Here is a 12,972-nt window from a genome sequence, read left to right as displayed (position 1 = left end):
CGCAGGATATTAACGGTCAATCCTCATGTAAAGGGTCCATGAAAATAAATACTTATATATCCAGATATAGGAAATCTGTGCAATATATAAACATAAAAAAAGCAAAAACAAAAATTGTATTTATATATTGATTAAAATATTTGTACCCATCTATCTCCCCCCCCCCCCCCCCATTCAAACAAGGTCGTCTTTTACTTTTATTGAAAAAATATATATATATATATGTATATATATATATATATATATATATGTATATATATGTGTGTATATATATATATATATATATATATATATATATATATATATATTATATTTTCCACATGATTGTAGAATTGAGGTGGCTGTTTACACTTTATTTTATTTTATTTTATTTTATTTTTTTGAGTGAAGATTTGTGGCCTGCTTGGTAATGCGACCTGAAAATATCACATTGTCATTGTTGTTTTTTTTTTATGTTGCAGCATGCAAATTTACAAGGTTTCTAAAGTCATTTGACATTTTTTTCCCTTTCTTTTTGTATGAACAGTTAAAAAAAAAAAAAAAAGAATATCCACACATGCTCTTGCTTACTGTATGTGACTGAAATGTCAAAGCAGATGCTACAGTAGGGAAAGGGAGGGTTCAGCTGATGTCTAGATTCATGCAGTATGTGTTTGTGTGAGGGTACGTGTGTTAACAACTAGCTTGCTCACGCAGGGCCATGCCTCCGTTTCATCATCAGCTCTAACCCATCTCTTTCGCTAGCTAACGTACGCCTCCTCTTTTTGAGACAGACTGCTCTAGCTGCTCACAAGGGGGAGATGGGAGTTTGCAAATAGCTACTGCTCCTGATTGCATTCCTACTGCAAGGGCCTCCTCTTCAAATGGCTTGTGCCAGGGCACAACTTTTTCTGTTGCAGCAAATAGGATCATTTTTTCATTTTTTTTCCTCCCTGCTTTTTATTTTAACCCTCTGCTTTTTTTTTTCCCCCTCTATCTTTCCTTCTGCTCACTACTAACCCTCCCCCCCCCCCCCCCCTTCAGCTATTTACAGCTTTAATTTTTTTTTTTTTTCCTGCAGCCTTCTTGATTTGTACACCAAAGATTTTTTGCACCCCTCTATTTCTAACCGAAATTGATTTTTATTTTTCCTTCGGCGTAACAATGAGCCAAGCCGTGCCAGCTCGCCGTCTTTAAGGAATATGGCTTCCCCACTCCCCACTTTTTTTTCGCTAATTGTGACGCGCTTGCCCGTCAAGTATACAAGCCGCCCTTTTCCGTGTTTTTATTTTTTTACCAGCCGCGGACTAAGACCACCTGACTTAAAGGATGGATAGTTCTATTTCCTCTTTTAATCTGACAGTGGATACAAAAGGGAATACTGTTTTTTCTTTTTTTTTCTGCATCTTTGCTTCATTCTTTTTTTCTCAGCAATTTTTTTTTTTGGGGGGGATTGCGAGGCATTTGGGTGTGCATAGCAATGCACTGGCTGGGACAGGTGCCAGCTGAAATGACAAAAGAAAAAAAAAAATAGGCGGCAAAGATGGAATATGGCAGTATACAGCGATCTTTTTTTTTTCACTGTAACTGTATACATGCAAAATGGCACGAGTTGGCGCAAGTAACTGCCAAAGTGCCTAGATACATATATATATATATATATATATATATATATATATATATACATATATGTATTAATATTTTTTTTTCTTTCTTTTTTTTTTTTCTTTACTGCAGTTTAATTTTCATGTCTCTACAGATGTAGCAATGGCCATTTGTTTTAAAGGGGGCGGGAGTTTTTTTTGCCTGCTGAATTATTCATAATTAAGTAGTGAAGTAAGACCATTAGCATGCACCCTATATGCTGTTTGTCTGTTTGGTAACATTCTTCATTCAAGACTTGTTAACTGCCAGACAAGCTTAACACGCTTCTCTGTTTTTCCCTCCCTTCTTCCCTGTCTCTTTTTTTTTTTGCCTTTCATGCCAGCCCCTCTTAGCCTTCTGTCGTTGCTGGGTGCTGGTAGCCAAGGGGTAGTGGTGGCAGGGGGAACGCACGCTGCCGAGAATCTCAAGCTAGTTGTTAGGTAAGGACCGCCTTCTAGCTCTCACAGGCCTGCAAGCACTTGCACAAACCAAGAAACTGAGCTCTCAGACTCCTCTTGTCTGCTTTTCACAGGAGGCTGCAAGGTGAATGCTTTAGGGGCTCGTGCCTTTTCCACCGGTGCATGAAAACCTACCCCCATCCATTGACGACGGGTAAGACCCTTTAATAAGTTCAGATGCTGCATGTAATATTTGTATCAGCTAATCAAGTTTTTATTTATCAATCGTCTGTTATATGTTCAGCTCAGACTAGGACGTTCTATTTTAAATGTAACGGCAGCTTAATGGCCTGCTTTATGTTCTGCTCTTGGTTACTGACTATATATATATATATATATATATATATATATATATATATATATATATATATATATATATATATATATATATATATATAATTTTTTATTTTATTTTTTATTATTTTTTTAGCACCGTGACCAGCTATTTTTTCTTATTTAATGAAATCTGCAGCCTTGATGATATTGGTCAAACAAAGTGTTTAATAATCTCTCAACCATTCTGCTTGTTTGTAAGATTTGGGATACTTTCAAAAATATTTCACGGGGAAATTCAGATATATATTTTTTTTACTATACCTATTTTATTGTCTGATTCATGGTCTGCTCGTATGGTAGAAATGAATTTATTATCAAGTGTATTGATCGATTATTAGGACGACTGTGGTCGGTCGTGAATTGAATTGCACTGCAACCTTCCATTGCATAAAGTGTATACTGTTTTTGTTTGCATTTGGCTGTACATTTTGTATACTGGTTGGCATTATATGGGATATTATTATAATTTAATTTAAGAGGGTTTTTTCCAACCTATCAATTTGTTGTATGGTCCTTTGCCTTTTTATTGATAATGGAATTTGAGAAATTATATGAAGTATTGTATTATGTATTTAGAAGTCATTACCATGCGTTAGTGTGTATGTATGTATATGTATATACATATATATATATATATATATATATATATATATATATATATATATATATACATATCTGCACTGTATATTATTTTCTCGTTACATATATTGATAGGTGTAGCGTCAGTTTGTCAACTCTTTTATATAATCATAATCAGACGAAGGTCGAAGTTGCATATTTTGCTCTTTTATGGGTTATTTCTCAGTTTTATTCAGTGCAAACAATCTTTAAACTTCTACAACACATACATTTCATTATTTTGACTTTTATTTTTCATTTTCATTGCTGACTATAGGATATAGTCATTATTATTAGGGAGGGATAACATTTCTTTCTTTCAAGGGTTATGCTATAGGCAGTTAAAAAAATTCTAATCACCTACAGGTAACATAATGTATTTCATGTAGCTACCTTGGCGCCAAAAAATACGATGGCATATTACATACGTGAAATACCCAGATATTAGGGCACGGCACTGGTAGTTACAATAGATTTATGAGTGAAACTTGCATATTAGAAGGTATGTTACATTGTATTGCATGCAGTAATCATTAGTAAATACTGCATAAGATAATTTGTCACTTTGCATAAGAAATTATTCCGTAGATACAACCAAAGGCATAAATATAAGCCCAACACTATTCCTATATGGTTCTTTGCAACATTTACGACTCCCAAGTGCAGAGAAAAGAAACCTGCAGCAATTTGACTAAACTACGTTCTTATTACTAATAAAATGGTGACTAATATGTAAGTAAATATGATGGAAAAATTAAATATGTGTCAAATCTGGTTTTGAAAATTGGAACGCTTAATTAGACATGTCATTTGGGCATGTAGGCCTTGCTTAGTAGTGGGAACGTTTTCTTGCTAGGAGAAATTAAATGTACCTTTCTGAAAATATAGGTTGCTAAAGGGTAATATCTAATATCATTCTTTTTATAAATTTGCAGAATATGTTAATATTTTAGCAAACAACTGGAAGGACAATCTGCTGTGTTGTCCGATTATTAAGAATCCTTTCCTCTCATTTATTATAAATGAGTGAGGGGAGAGAAAGCAATATTTGCCATTGAAAAGCTCAGTGAAGGGCTGAACATAGAGAATTACTTTTGCCGTAAATTTTAATGCACGTTCGATTTTTTTCTTCAAGTTTAAATAAAAAAAAATTTAAAATTAAAAAACAAGATAGGGTAGGCCTCCTCTGCCCCGAAGCCTTCACATTTACCAGTCCTTTGACTGCCATATTTCAGTTATCATTTTTATTTTTGCATATTTATTTATACACTATTATTTGATACCGACTCGCAAATCTTTGCCGCTAAGCAAATGGAACTTCGGACCTATAACCGGACAAAGCTGAATAAATTATTAAAAAATTCAGGAAGGTGACGTGTGTATTGCTATCATTGTAACTACATTTTTTCTCCAACTGTCCTCCATTTTTTAAGATGGCATAAATGCTATAGTGGCGGTAAAGTAAAGTGATAATGGCGACTATACTTTCCTGAACAGGAATACCGTCCGGTCCTTTCTTATTGTTGCATGTCCACATAAAAAAAAAATATATATATATATATATATATATATATATATATATATATATATATATATATTTATATTTATTTACACACATATATTATAAACTGCAGCCTGAATGCAGCAAGTAGACCCAAGCTGAAAACCTCTGCATTAGATCTTTGTAACAGAATAATAAAAGAATAATTTGAAAGACAGGCCACATAAAAACGGATTGGATTGCATCCAAGTCCTTTGCTTCACGTTTTTTTTGGGGGGGTTTTAGTTTATTTTCATTATTTTTGCTAAACTGTATAACCACATTGTTCGCATTCCCACTTTCACACAAATATTATATCTTTACCCTCTTTACATTGTTTGTAGCTTTAATCAAATTTTTTGCTCTCTTAACCTTAATAACATGTATTTTTGGCTACCTAAAGGAGATCAGGAACACATAAAATAAAAATACATCTCTAAATGCATTTAAAGAATTGGAATCGTTGACAATCGTTAAGGATAATTTTGAGGTGTGAAACACCCACCACATTTGTTTTGTTCGTCAGCCATGTTTGTTTCAAAAATTGATGTGTCACCCCCAGACCTGCAGATATTTATTTTCAAGCTTGCATGCAAATCCACAACCATCTCCTATTCACGAAGGGTGTGAAAATGCCAACGTTTATATTGTGAGGATATAATGTAAATTTCAGTCATAGAAGAGAAAAAAAAAGAAAGAAAATGTCCTCAGTTTGAAATAATTTACCCGCAATTCTTGATCATTTGTTAAGTAGGCCAGGTAACATTAAAAACAGATTTGATCTACATTTCATCCAAGATAGAGAAATAGACAGGGACCTTGTGGTGGCTTGGGCATTCGTCTTAAGCATGTACGCTAATGCAGCTTGAAAACAAAATGAAAGTACATTTTATTCTCATTTATTTGATTTAATAACATTTATAGGAACAGCTGTTGGGCTTGGAAAGGCCTTGATTGTTTTCGGATCCTTTGTAATACAAAGAATTTGAAACAAGAATTTGTAATCACTGTACAGAATGCAAGCACTTGTTAAGTCAAAGCAGAAGTGTCAGCTTCTGAAATGTGTGTGTGTGTGTGTATACTGTATATATATGTATTTTGTCTATATGCATGTGTGTCAGTGTGTGTACCGTAGAACTGTGGTCATGGTGATAAATATTATAACATATGGTATATTTAATGAACATATTCTCACACAAAGCATAGTTTCTACTGTGGATTAACCCAGTTATGTAAAATTGTCAAGGAACAATAATATCCAGTATTTTTTTTTTCTTGGAAGAACCAGTCTAATGAGGGAAGAGACGTCATGCATGAATCTGAGACTGGTTACTTGTCCTGAAGTGTAATAAAAAAAAAAATGTAAAAATGTGTACGTGTGTGTATATATTGTGCTGGACACACACACACACATATATATATATATATATATATATATATATATATATATATATATATATATTTATATATATTTATATCTATATAGATAGATAGATCGATAGATAGATAGATATACATGTGTGTGGGCCTGCGGCTAACTATATACACACACATATGTATACCGTATACACACACGCACATATAGATATATATATAAAATTACAAGACTGAATCACCTGTACAAATTAAATTTTCCATAAATGTGGGTGTATGTGTGCCACAATAACACTTATGAAGTGGCTGTCAACATTTTCCATAATTTAGCAGTTGAAATGAGTCCGTTGTTAACCCTTTGTGCCACTGGACGAGGAAACAGAATTTTTTTAAGCACAACACTGAATAATATTTGGCAATGCACCCCATACAGTATACAGTACAGGGCTCAGTATAAATGGTCAATCATACATATCTATACACTGAAGGTTAGAACACAGAATTATATATATCCCTTTTATTCACTCGATGTTGTACTTTTTAGTAATATATTAAGGAATAGAAACCAGAGTCAGAGTCTTTTTGCATGATCTTTTATTTAGTTTGATACAATATTATAACAATAAAATGAACTTACCTCTGTTGTATCGCTGAATGCATATATTATAAAGAGGTGATTAAGTGTTCTCCCTTGTAGACAAGTAGTGTAGGGGAATACAATGCAATGTCCAGTAAAATATTACAATATGCAACACTACCTGTAGATCATTAACTGGTAGAATGGTCCGTTGGTTGTGTATTACAGAATGTGATCACTCAACATCCTCTTAACTTGCAAAATGCTTTACTAAAACGCTAAGATTAGGATTTGTTAATCTAGCCCGTACAGGTTTAATCACTATAATTATACTAACCGCACGCTGAAACGGGCACTGCCAACTTCTCACGACCTTGATCTTGGTGGGTCATCTAGGCATGGCCTTGCCTCAAAGAGTAGGCCTACCATGGACCAGTAGCACTCATGGCTGGTTACAGAACCTGGCTATCCCACAAGCTATCGCCAGGCAGCACTATCTGCTGCGACAGTCATTCCATGTGGTCAGGTTAGCCAAGAAAAGGAGAGCATGTGCGTACAGTAAAAAGACTGATCTATATTCTCTTGGTTGCACCATGTTACATGCTTTTCCTGCACATGATCCTTCAATGGATTGGGTGATATATTAATATTAGCCTGCCTTAGATTAGACATACAACTAGATATCTCAAAGCAACATGCCAGATTTTAACGGTGATCAAACCATGTAGGGGTTCTTGCATCACTTGGTGGTTCATACACGTGCTTCAAATTTTCGAAGGCACTATTTATTGCACAAACAGAATTTCGGCTTTAGTATTTGTATGGTGTTGTATGGCTGAGCATTTCATTTTTTGATGGCGAAAAAGAATAGACCCAGCCTCATTGTGTGCTGCCTTGAGTTGCCATCCGAGTTAGGATAGAAGGCTGCAACAGGTCCATGTATGCAGGTTACGCAAGAAAGGAGGGGCATATATATATTGCCTCCTGCCTTTCTCAGTGAGATATCTGTCCATTGATATGACATATCCAAATTACTAAGAGATCTGTCTTTTACACAATATTAAGATTAACACGCAGGCTTAGATCACCCAAGCACGGATATAGAAGTGTATGGATATGGGAAGAAACAACAGTCAAAATATACCTGCCTCCACCTTGAACCCCTAGGGAATCTAGCCAATGGTTAATAAGAAAAAAAAAGGATGGATGTAGATGAAGAAACTAGCTATAGCTGTCAATACATCTATAGGTGCCTTTAGACTGCATGCCCTCATTAGCCAGCCAGAACTAAGAAAAAAAACAAGAACAAGGCGTATGTTAATTAATGACTGCAGTGCTATGAACCTGTGGACTGCATGTCTCCTACCCTGTCTGTCTGAATCAGTACGTGTCCCTGGGATTGGCACTTTGCACAGGACTAAGGTGAGACTCACTAAGGATCCAGATGCATTGTATTGTATAGTCCGGATTTTGGAGGACATAATCCTGCTTGAAAGTCAAAAAAGGTGACATTCAATATGAGAGCAGATGGTTTAAAAAATGGAGAGAATGTCAGACATTGATTGACATTGTACCAGAGTGTACCTGACAATGCTTGGCACAGGAGCACGGGTAGGACAATCTTAGAAGAGCACAGTTTAGGAAAGGTCAGCAGCATAGCATGGAGGGAGCACACTGGCGCCATTATGCTGTATGCCCACTGCAGCTAATGCCTCTGCATGATGCCGCTGGGTACAGCTAGAGAGAATTTCTTTTTGCTGTGATTGCAGATGCAGCTCTGCCAGGTCTTATTTATCTATCTCGTCGATGCCCATTTCAATATGCTAATGTTTTATGCACATCAACACAGCTAGCAGGTCTTTATGAAGTGCAGCAAACATGGAATTAACAGCTGCGTTTGAGACGTGTCATGGTTAATATGTTATTGTATTTTTTTTTTTTTTTATTCTTTTTTTAACAGAGCACCAAAAAAGGGGAAATGTGTATACAGGCCATGTGTTTGGCTATTGAAAGTGAAAAATAACATATTTGCTAAATTATGAATATAACTGGTGTTTTTATGAGACATATAAAGCTTTTAGTCGTATTTTTAAACTGTGATCATTTTATTTAACCATCAAAGATAGATAACTAAACACAAATGAGGTTCAATAAATATATTTCATGTTTGTATTTTTGGAATCTCTAGAAAATCACATCGATTCAGCTGCAGAGTGAACACTTTCTGAATTCTAATTTTCATAATACAATTCAGATTAAGTTCCTTAGGTGCTAAAACATATTTGAATGTAGATGGAAATACATCCTTATGTACTCTATGATAATAGGCTGTCCATGAAAAAACATAAGACTTATGTTAGGACACATGTTTAAGTGTGTGTTGGGGGGGGGCAAATGTAGCTTGACTTGGGAAGAACAAAACCATTTGGGATAGGTACTCTACATTATATCTGCAGACACTCTTCCTAACCCCATAGATATAAGATCATCACCCAATCCAGCTGAGAAGAGCCAGATCATCATCTCATATCTGTGGGCATATTGACATATAACTGAACTCTACGAAGAAGTAAACGTCACAAATTGATGCAAACAAAGGAACCAGATCCTCATGCTAATCATGCATTCCAAATTCATGAACACCAGGCACCACTTCTACCCAGGTGCTGGAATATACAAATTGTAGAAAAGTCGTCACTCCAAAACCGCTTATAGAATCTTTATTATTGTAACAACAGGTTAAAAGGCATTGTCTCGGCTGACGCGTTTCAGCCAATCCTGGCTTTGTAATCACCCGATGCCCAGGGCAGTTTTGAAATTTTTCACATACATGTTGAAATTCAGCATTCTAAGTAGTTACTACTACTACTGTATATTTTCTGAAAGCAGAGGCCCGTAAAAATAAAATGGTGGCTGTTGCAATTTTTAGCTTATTCAGGAGGCTGTTATGAAATGCAAATTTTCAAGAAAAAAAAAAAACAAGTGAATTTTAGTGCACACAAACACAATATAATACCCAATTTGGGGTAAAACATAAAAGAGTGCTGAGTAAATAAATACCAAATTTGTCAAGATTTTAAATTGCGCCCAAAATGTTGACAAGCGAGTATAAAAATGTCCATAGGTGAAGTTTTAAAAGCTTTTACAGGTTAACAGATTAGAGTAATGCCGCGTACACACAAGCGGACTGTATTGCGTACTTAGTCCGTCATACAATCCGACGGACAGTCCGTCATACTTTCCACTGAACGGACTTGACCACACACGGATGCACAAACAGTCCGTCGAAAGCTTGCGCGATGACGTGTACAGCACGTACGACGGGACTAGAAATAGGAAGTCCAATACACAGCAAAGCACCCTTCCGCCGTGTAAATCCTTTCTGGGCATGCGCCATTCTTAGTCCGTCGAACTAGCATACTGACGAGCGGATTGTCCGCTGAAACCAAAGTACGACGGACAGAATTTCGAAAAATCCGAAATTCTTAGTACGCCAGACTGCACGCTGAAAAAGTCCGCTGAAGCCCACACACGAGCGGACTGTCTGCTGAAATGTGTTTCGACGGACTAAGTACGCCATACAGTCCGCCCGTGTGTACGCGGCATTAGACATGAGCTCTTCCAATAGAATTATTGCTTTCACTGTATTCAAGGCAATACCTCACATTAGTGGTGCAATCCCTGTTTACATATGTGTGCCGGACCTGCGTGCCGTTTGCCTTTGTGTACCAGCACGGGGGAATGGGGTGCTTTTAAAAAAATATATATATTATTTTTATTTATTTTATTTAAAAAAAAAGTCATTTAACATTTTTGCTATCACAAGGGATGGGCAACATCTCTTGTGCTAGCTTGAGCAGTGACAGGAACTCTTTATGGATCGATCAGAGGTCTATTAAACCCTGATCCCTCTTTTGCCCTGCAAAGCATCTGATTAAACACAGATCCGTTTGATCAGATACTTCCCTGGCAGAACTAAAAACAGAAGTGAAGAAATCCTTGCCACTACCGACTTCAATCATGACAGAGGAGAGGGAGGAACGGCTGTTCCTCCATCTTCACTGTGGGCAACCCCACCACTTGCAGCGGTCCTGGACTCCCCAATAGAAATGAGAGCCAGGGAATGTTGGCAGTCATTGTCGAGAGGGGGCACTTTTGAGCCCTGTAAAAGTGATTGGGCAGCTGTGAAGCCGCTCCAATCACTGTTACTTGAAAGCCGATCACCAGCTGTAAAAATTGATACCAGGATCATGCCTGCAGCCATGTTCCTGTTATAACCACTTGCTCTCGAGTCAGAACATACAGTGGTGTGAAAAAGTGTTTGCCCCCTTCCTCATTTCCTGTTCCTTTGCATGTTTGTCACACTTAAGTGTTTCGGAACATCAATCCAATTTAAACAATAGTCAAGGACAACACAAGTAAACACAAAATGCAATTTGTAAATGAAGGTGTTTATTATTAAAGGTGAAAAAAAATCCAAACCATCATGGCCCTGTGTGAAAAAGTGATTGCCCCCTAAACCTAATAACTGGTTGGGCCACCCTTAGCAGCAACAACTGCAACCAAGCATTTGCGATAATGTGCAATGAGGCTTTTACAGCGTCCTGGAGGAATTTTGGCCCACTCATCTTTGCAGAATTGTCCTAATTCAGTTACATTAGAGGGTTTGCGAGCATGAACGGCCTTTTTAAGGTCATACCACAACATCTCAATAGGATTCAGGTCAGGACTTTGGCTAGGCCACTCCAAAGTCTTCATTTTGTTTTTCTTCAGCCATTCGGTGGTGGACTTGCTGGTGTGTTTAGGATCATTGTCCTGCTGCAGAACCCAAGTTCGTTTCAGCTTGAGTACACGAACAGATGGTCGGACATTCTCCTTCAGGATCTCTTGGTAGACAGCAGAATTCATAGTTCCTTTTATCACGGCAAGTCTTCCAGGTCCTGAAGCAGCAAAACAGCCCCAGACCATCACACTACCACCACCATATTTTACTGTTGGTATAATGTTCTTTTTATGAAATGCAGTGTTCCTTCTACGCCAGATATACTTGGACACACACCTTCCAAAGAGTTCCACTTTTGTCTCATCGGTCCACAGAATGTTGTCCCAAAAGTCTTGGGGATCATCAAGATGTGTTGTGGAGAAATTGAGACGAGCTTTGATGCTCTTTTTGCTCAGCAGTGGTTTTCTCCTTGGAACTCTGCCATGCAGGCCATTTTTGCCCAGTCTTTTCCTGATGGTGGAGGCATGAACGCTGACCTTAACTGAGGCAAGTGAGGCCTGCAGTTCCTTGGACGTTGTTGTGGGGTCTTTTGTGACCTCTTGGATGAGTCGTCGCTGCGCTCTTGGGGTAATTTTGGGCGGCCGGCCACTCCTGGGAAGGTTCACCACTGTTCCATGTCTTCGCCATTTGTGGATAATGGCTCTCACTGTGGTTTGCTGGATTCCCAAAGCTTTGGAAATGGCTTTATAACCCTTTCCAGACTGATAGATCTCAATTACTTTCTTTCTCAATTGTTCCTGAATTTCTTTGGGTCTCGGCATGATGTGTAGCTTTTAAGGATCTTCTGGTGGACCTTACTGTGTCAAGCAGCTCCTATTTAAGTGATGCCTTGATTGTGAACAGGTGTGGCAATAATCAGGCCTGGGTGTGGCTAGAGAAATTGAACTCAGGTGTGGACAACCACAGTTATAGTATGTTTTAACAAGGGGGGCAATCACTTTTTCACACAGGGCCATGATGGTTTGGATTTTTTTTCACCTTTAATAATAAACTCCTTCATTTACAAATTGCATTTTGTGTTTACTTGTGTTGTCCTTGACTATTGTTTAAATTGGTTTGATGTTCCGAAACACTTAAGTGTGACAAACATGCAAAGGAACAGGAAATGAGGAAGGGGGCAAACACTTTTTCACACCACTGTATATACAACCTCTGGGCTGGATATAATTAATTATAGCACACAAATGAATGCAACTCCATATTCATTCATGTAGCTTAAAAAGTATGCTTCTATATGTAAACAGCTTAGGTACCTGAATGTGACTTGATATCGGTCTCTTGAATAGCAAAACTCAGACTGAGATAAGGAGAAGCAGAACAAGTAGCTGGTGCTGCAGTGCTCATGTGCTAACAAGAGACATGCCGATAGGGGTAGAGAGCAGATCGACAGAGCTCGTCAGTCTTCTGCTTCTCCTTTTTACTCTTCTGGGCTTCCATACAGGGCTGTGCTGTATGGCAGAGCTGTGTAAATCTCAGAACCGGATGGACAGAAATAGATATTTTGGCAGGTAAAACAGTTCCCATATATTTATTTCATCTGTGTTTTTAGCTGATTTCCTGGGATTTAGCTTTAAATGAAGGTGATCGATCTGTACAAAGTCACACAATCCTTTCCATTTATAAAAGTCACATTGCAGCTACCTGTGCTCTACAAGCTTAGCAG

The 12,972-nt window shown here is 37.4% G+C and overlaps 1 protein-coding gene across 2 annotated transcripts in view; it reads left to right on the top strand.

Annotated features, from left to right (window-relative positions):
- The window catches only part of LOC143960587 (uncharacterized), a 169,657-nt gene that overhangs the window by 5,885 nt on the left and 150,800 nt on the right, over positions 1–12,972 (top strand). Inside the window, exons 1-2 of one of the 2 annotated variants that reach the window (XM_077469341.1) lie at positions 1,007–2,063; positions 2,156–2,235. In XM_077469341.1, coding sequence (XP_077325467.1) covers positions 1,960–2,063; positions 2,156–2,235 — 184 coding nt within the window. In that variant the 5' untranslated portion in view covers positions 1,007–1,959. Of the gene's footprint in view, positions 1–1,006; positions 2,064–2,155; positions 2,236–12,972 lie in introns of those variants that run through there. The other variant, XR_013270347.1, reaches the window with a different exon arrangement.

The sequence above is a fragment of the Lithobates pipiens genome, unplaced genomic scaffold (assembly GCF_037356315.1).
Source record: "Lithobates pipiens isolate NorthernLeopardFrog02 unplaced genomic scaffold, aLitPip1_a1.2 Scaffold_8, whole genome shotgun sequence".
Classification (NCBI taxonomy): Eukaryota; Metazoa; Chordata; class Amphibia; order Anura; family Ranidae; genus Lithobates; species Lithobates pipiens.
This window is presented reverse-complemented; position numbering and strand designations above follow the sequence as displayed.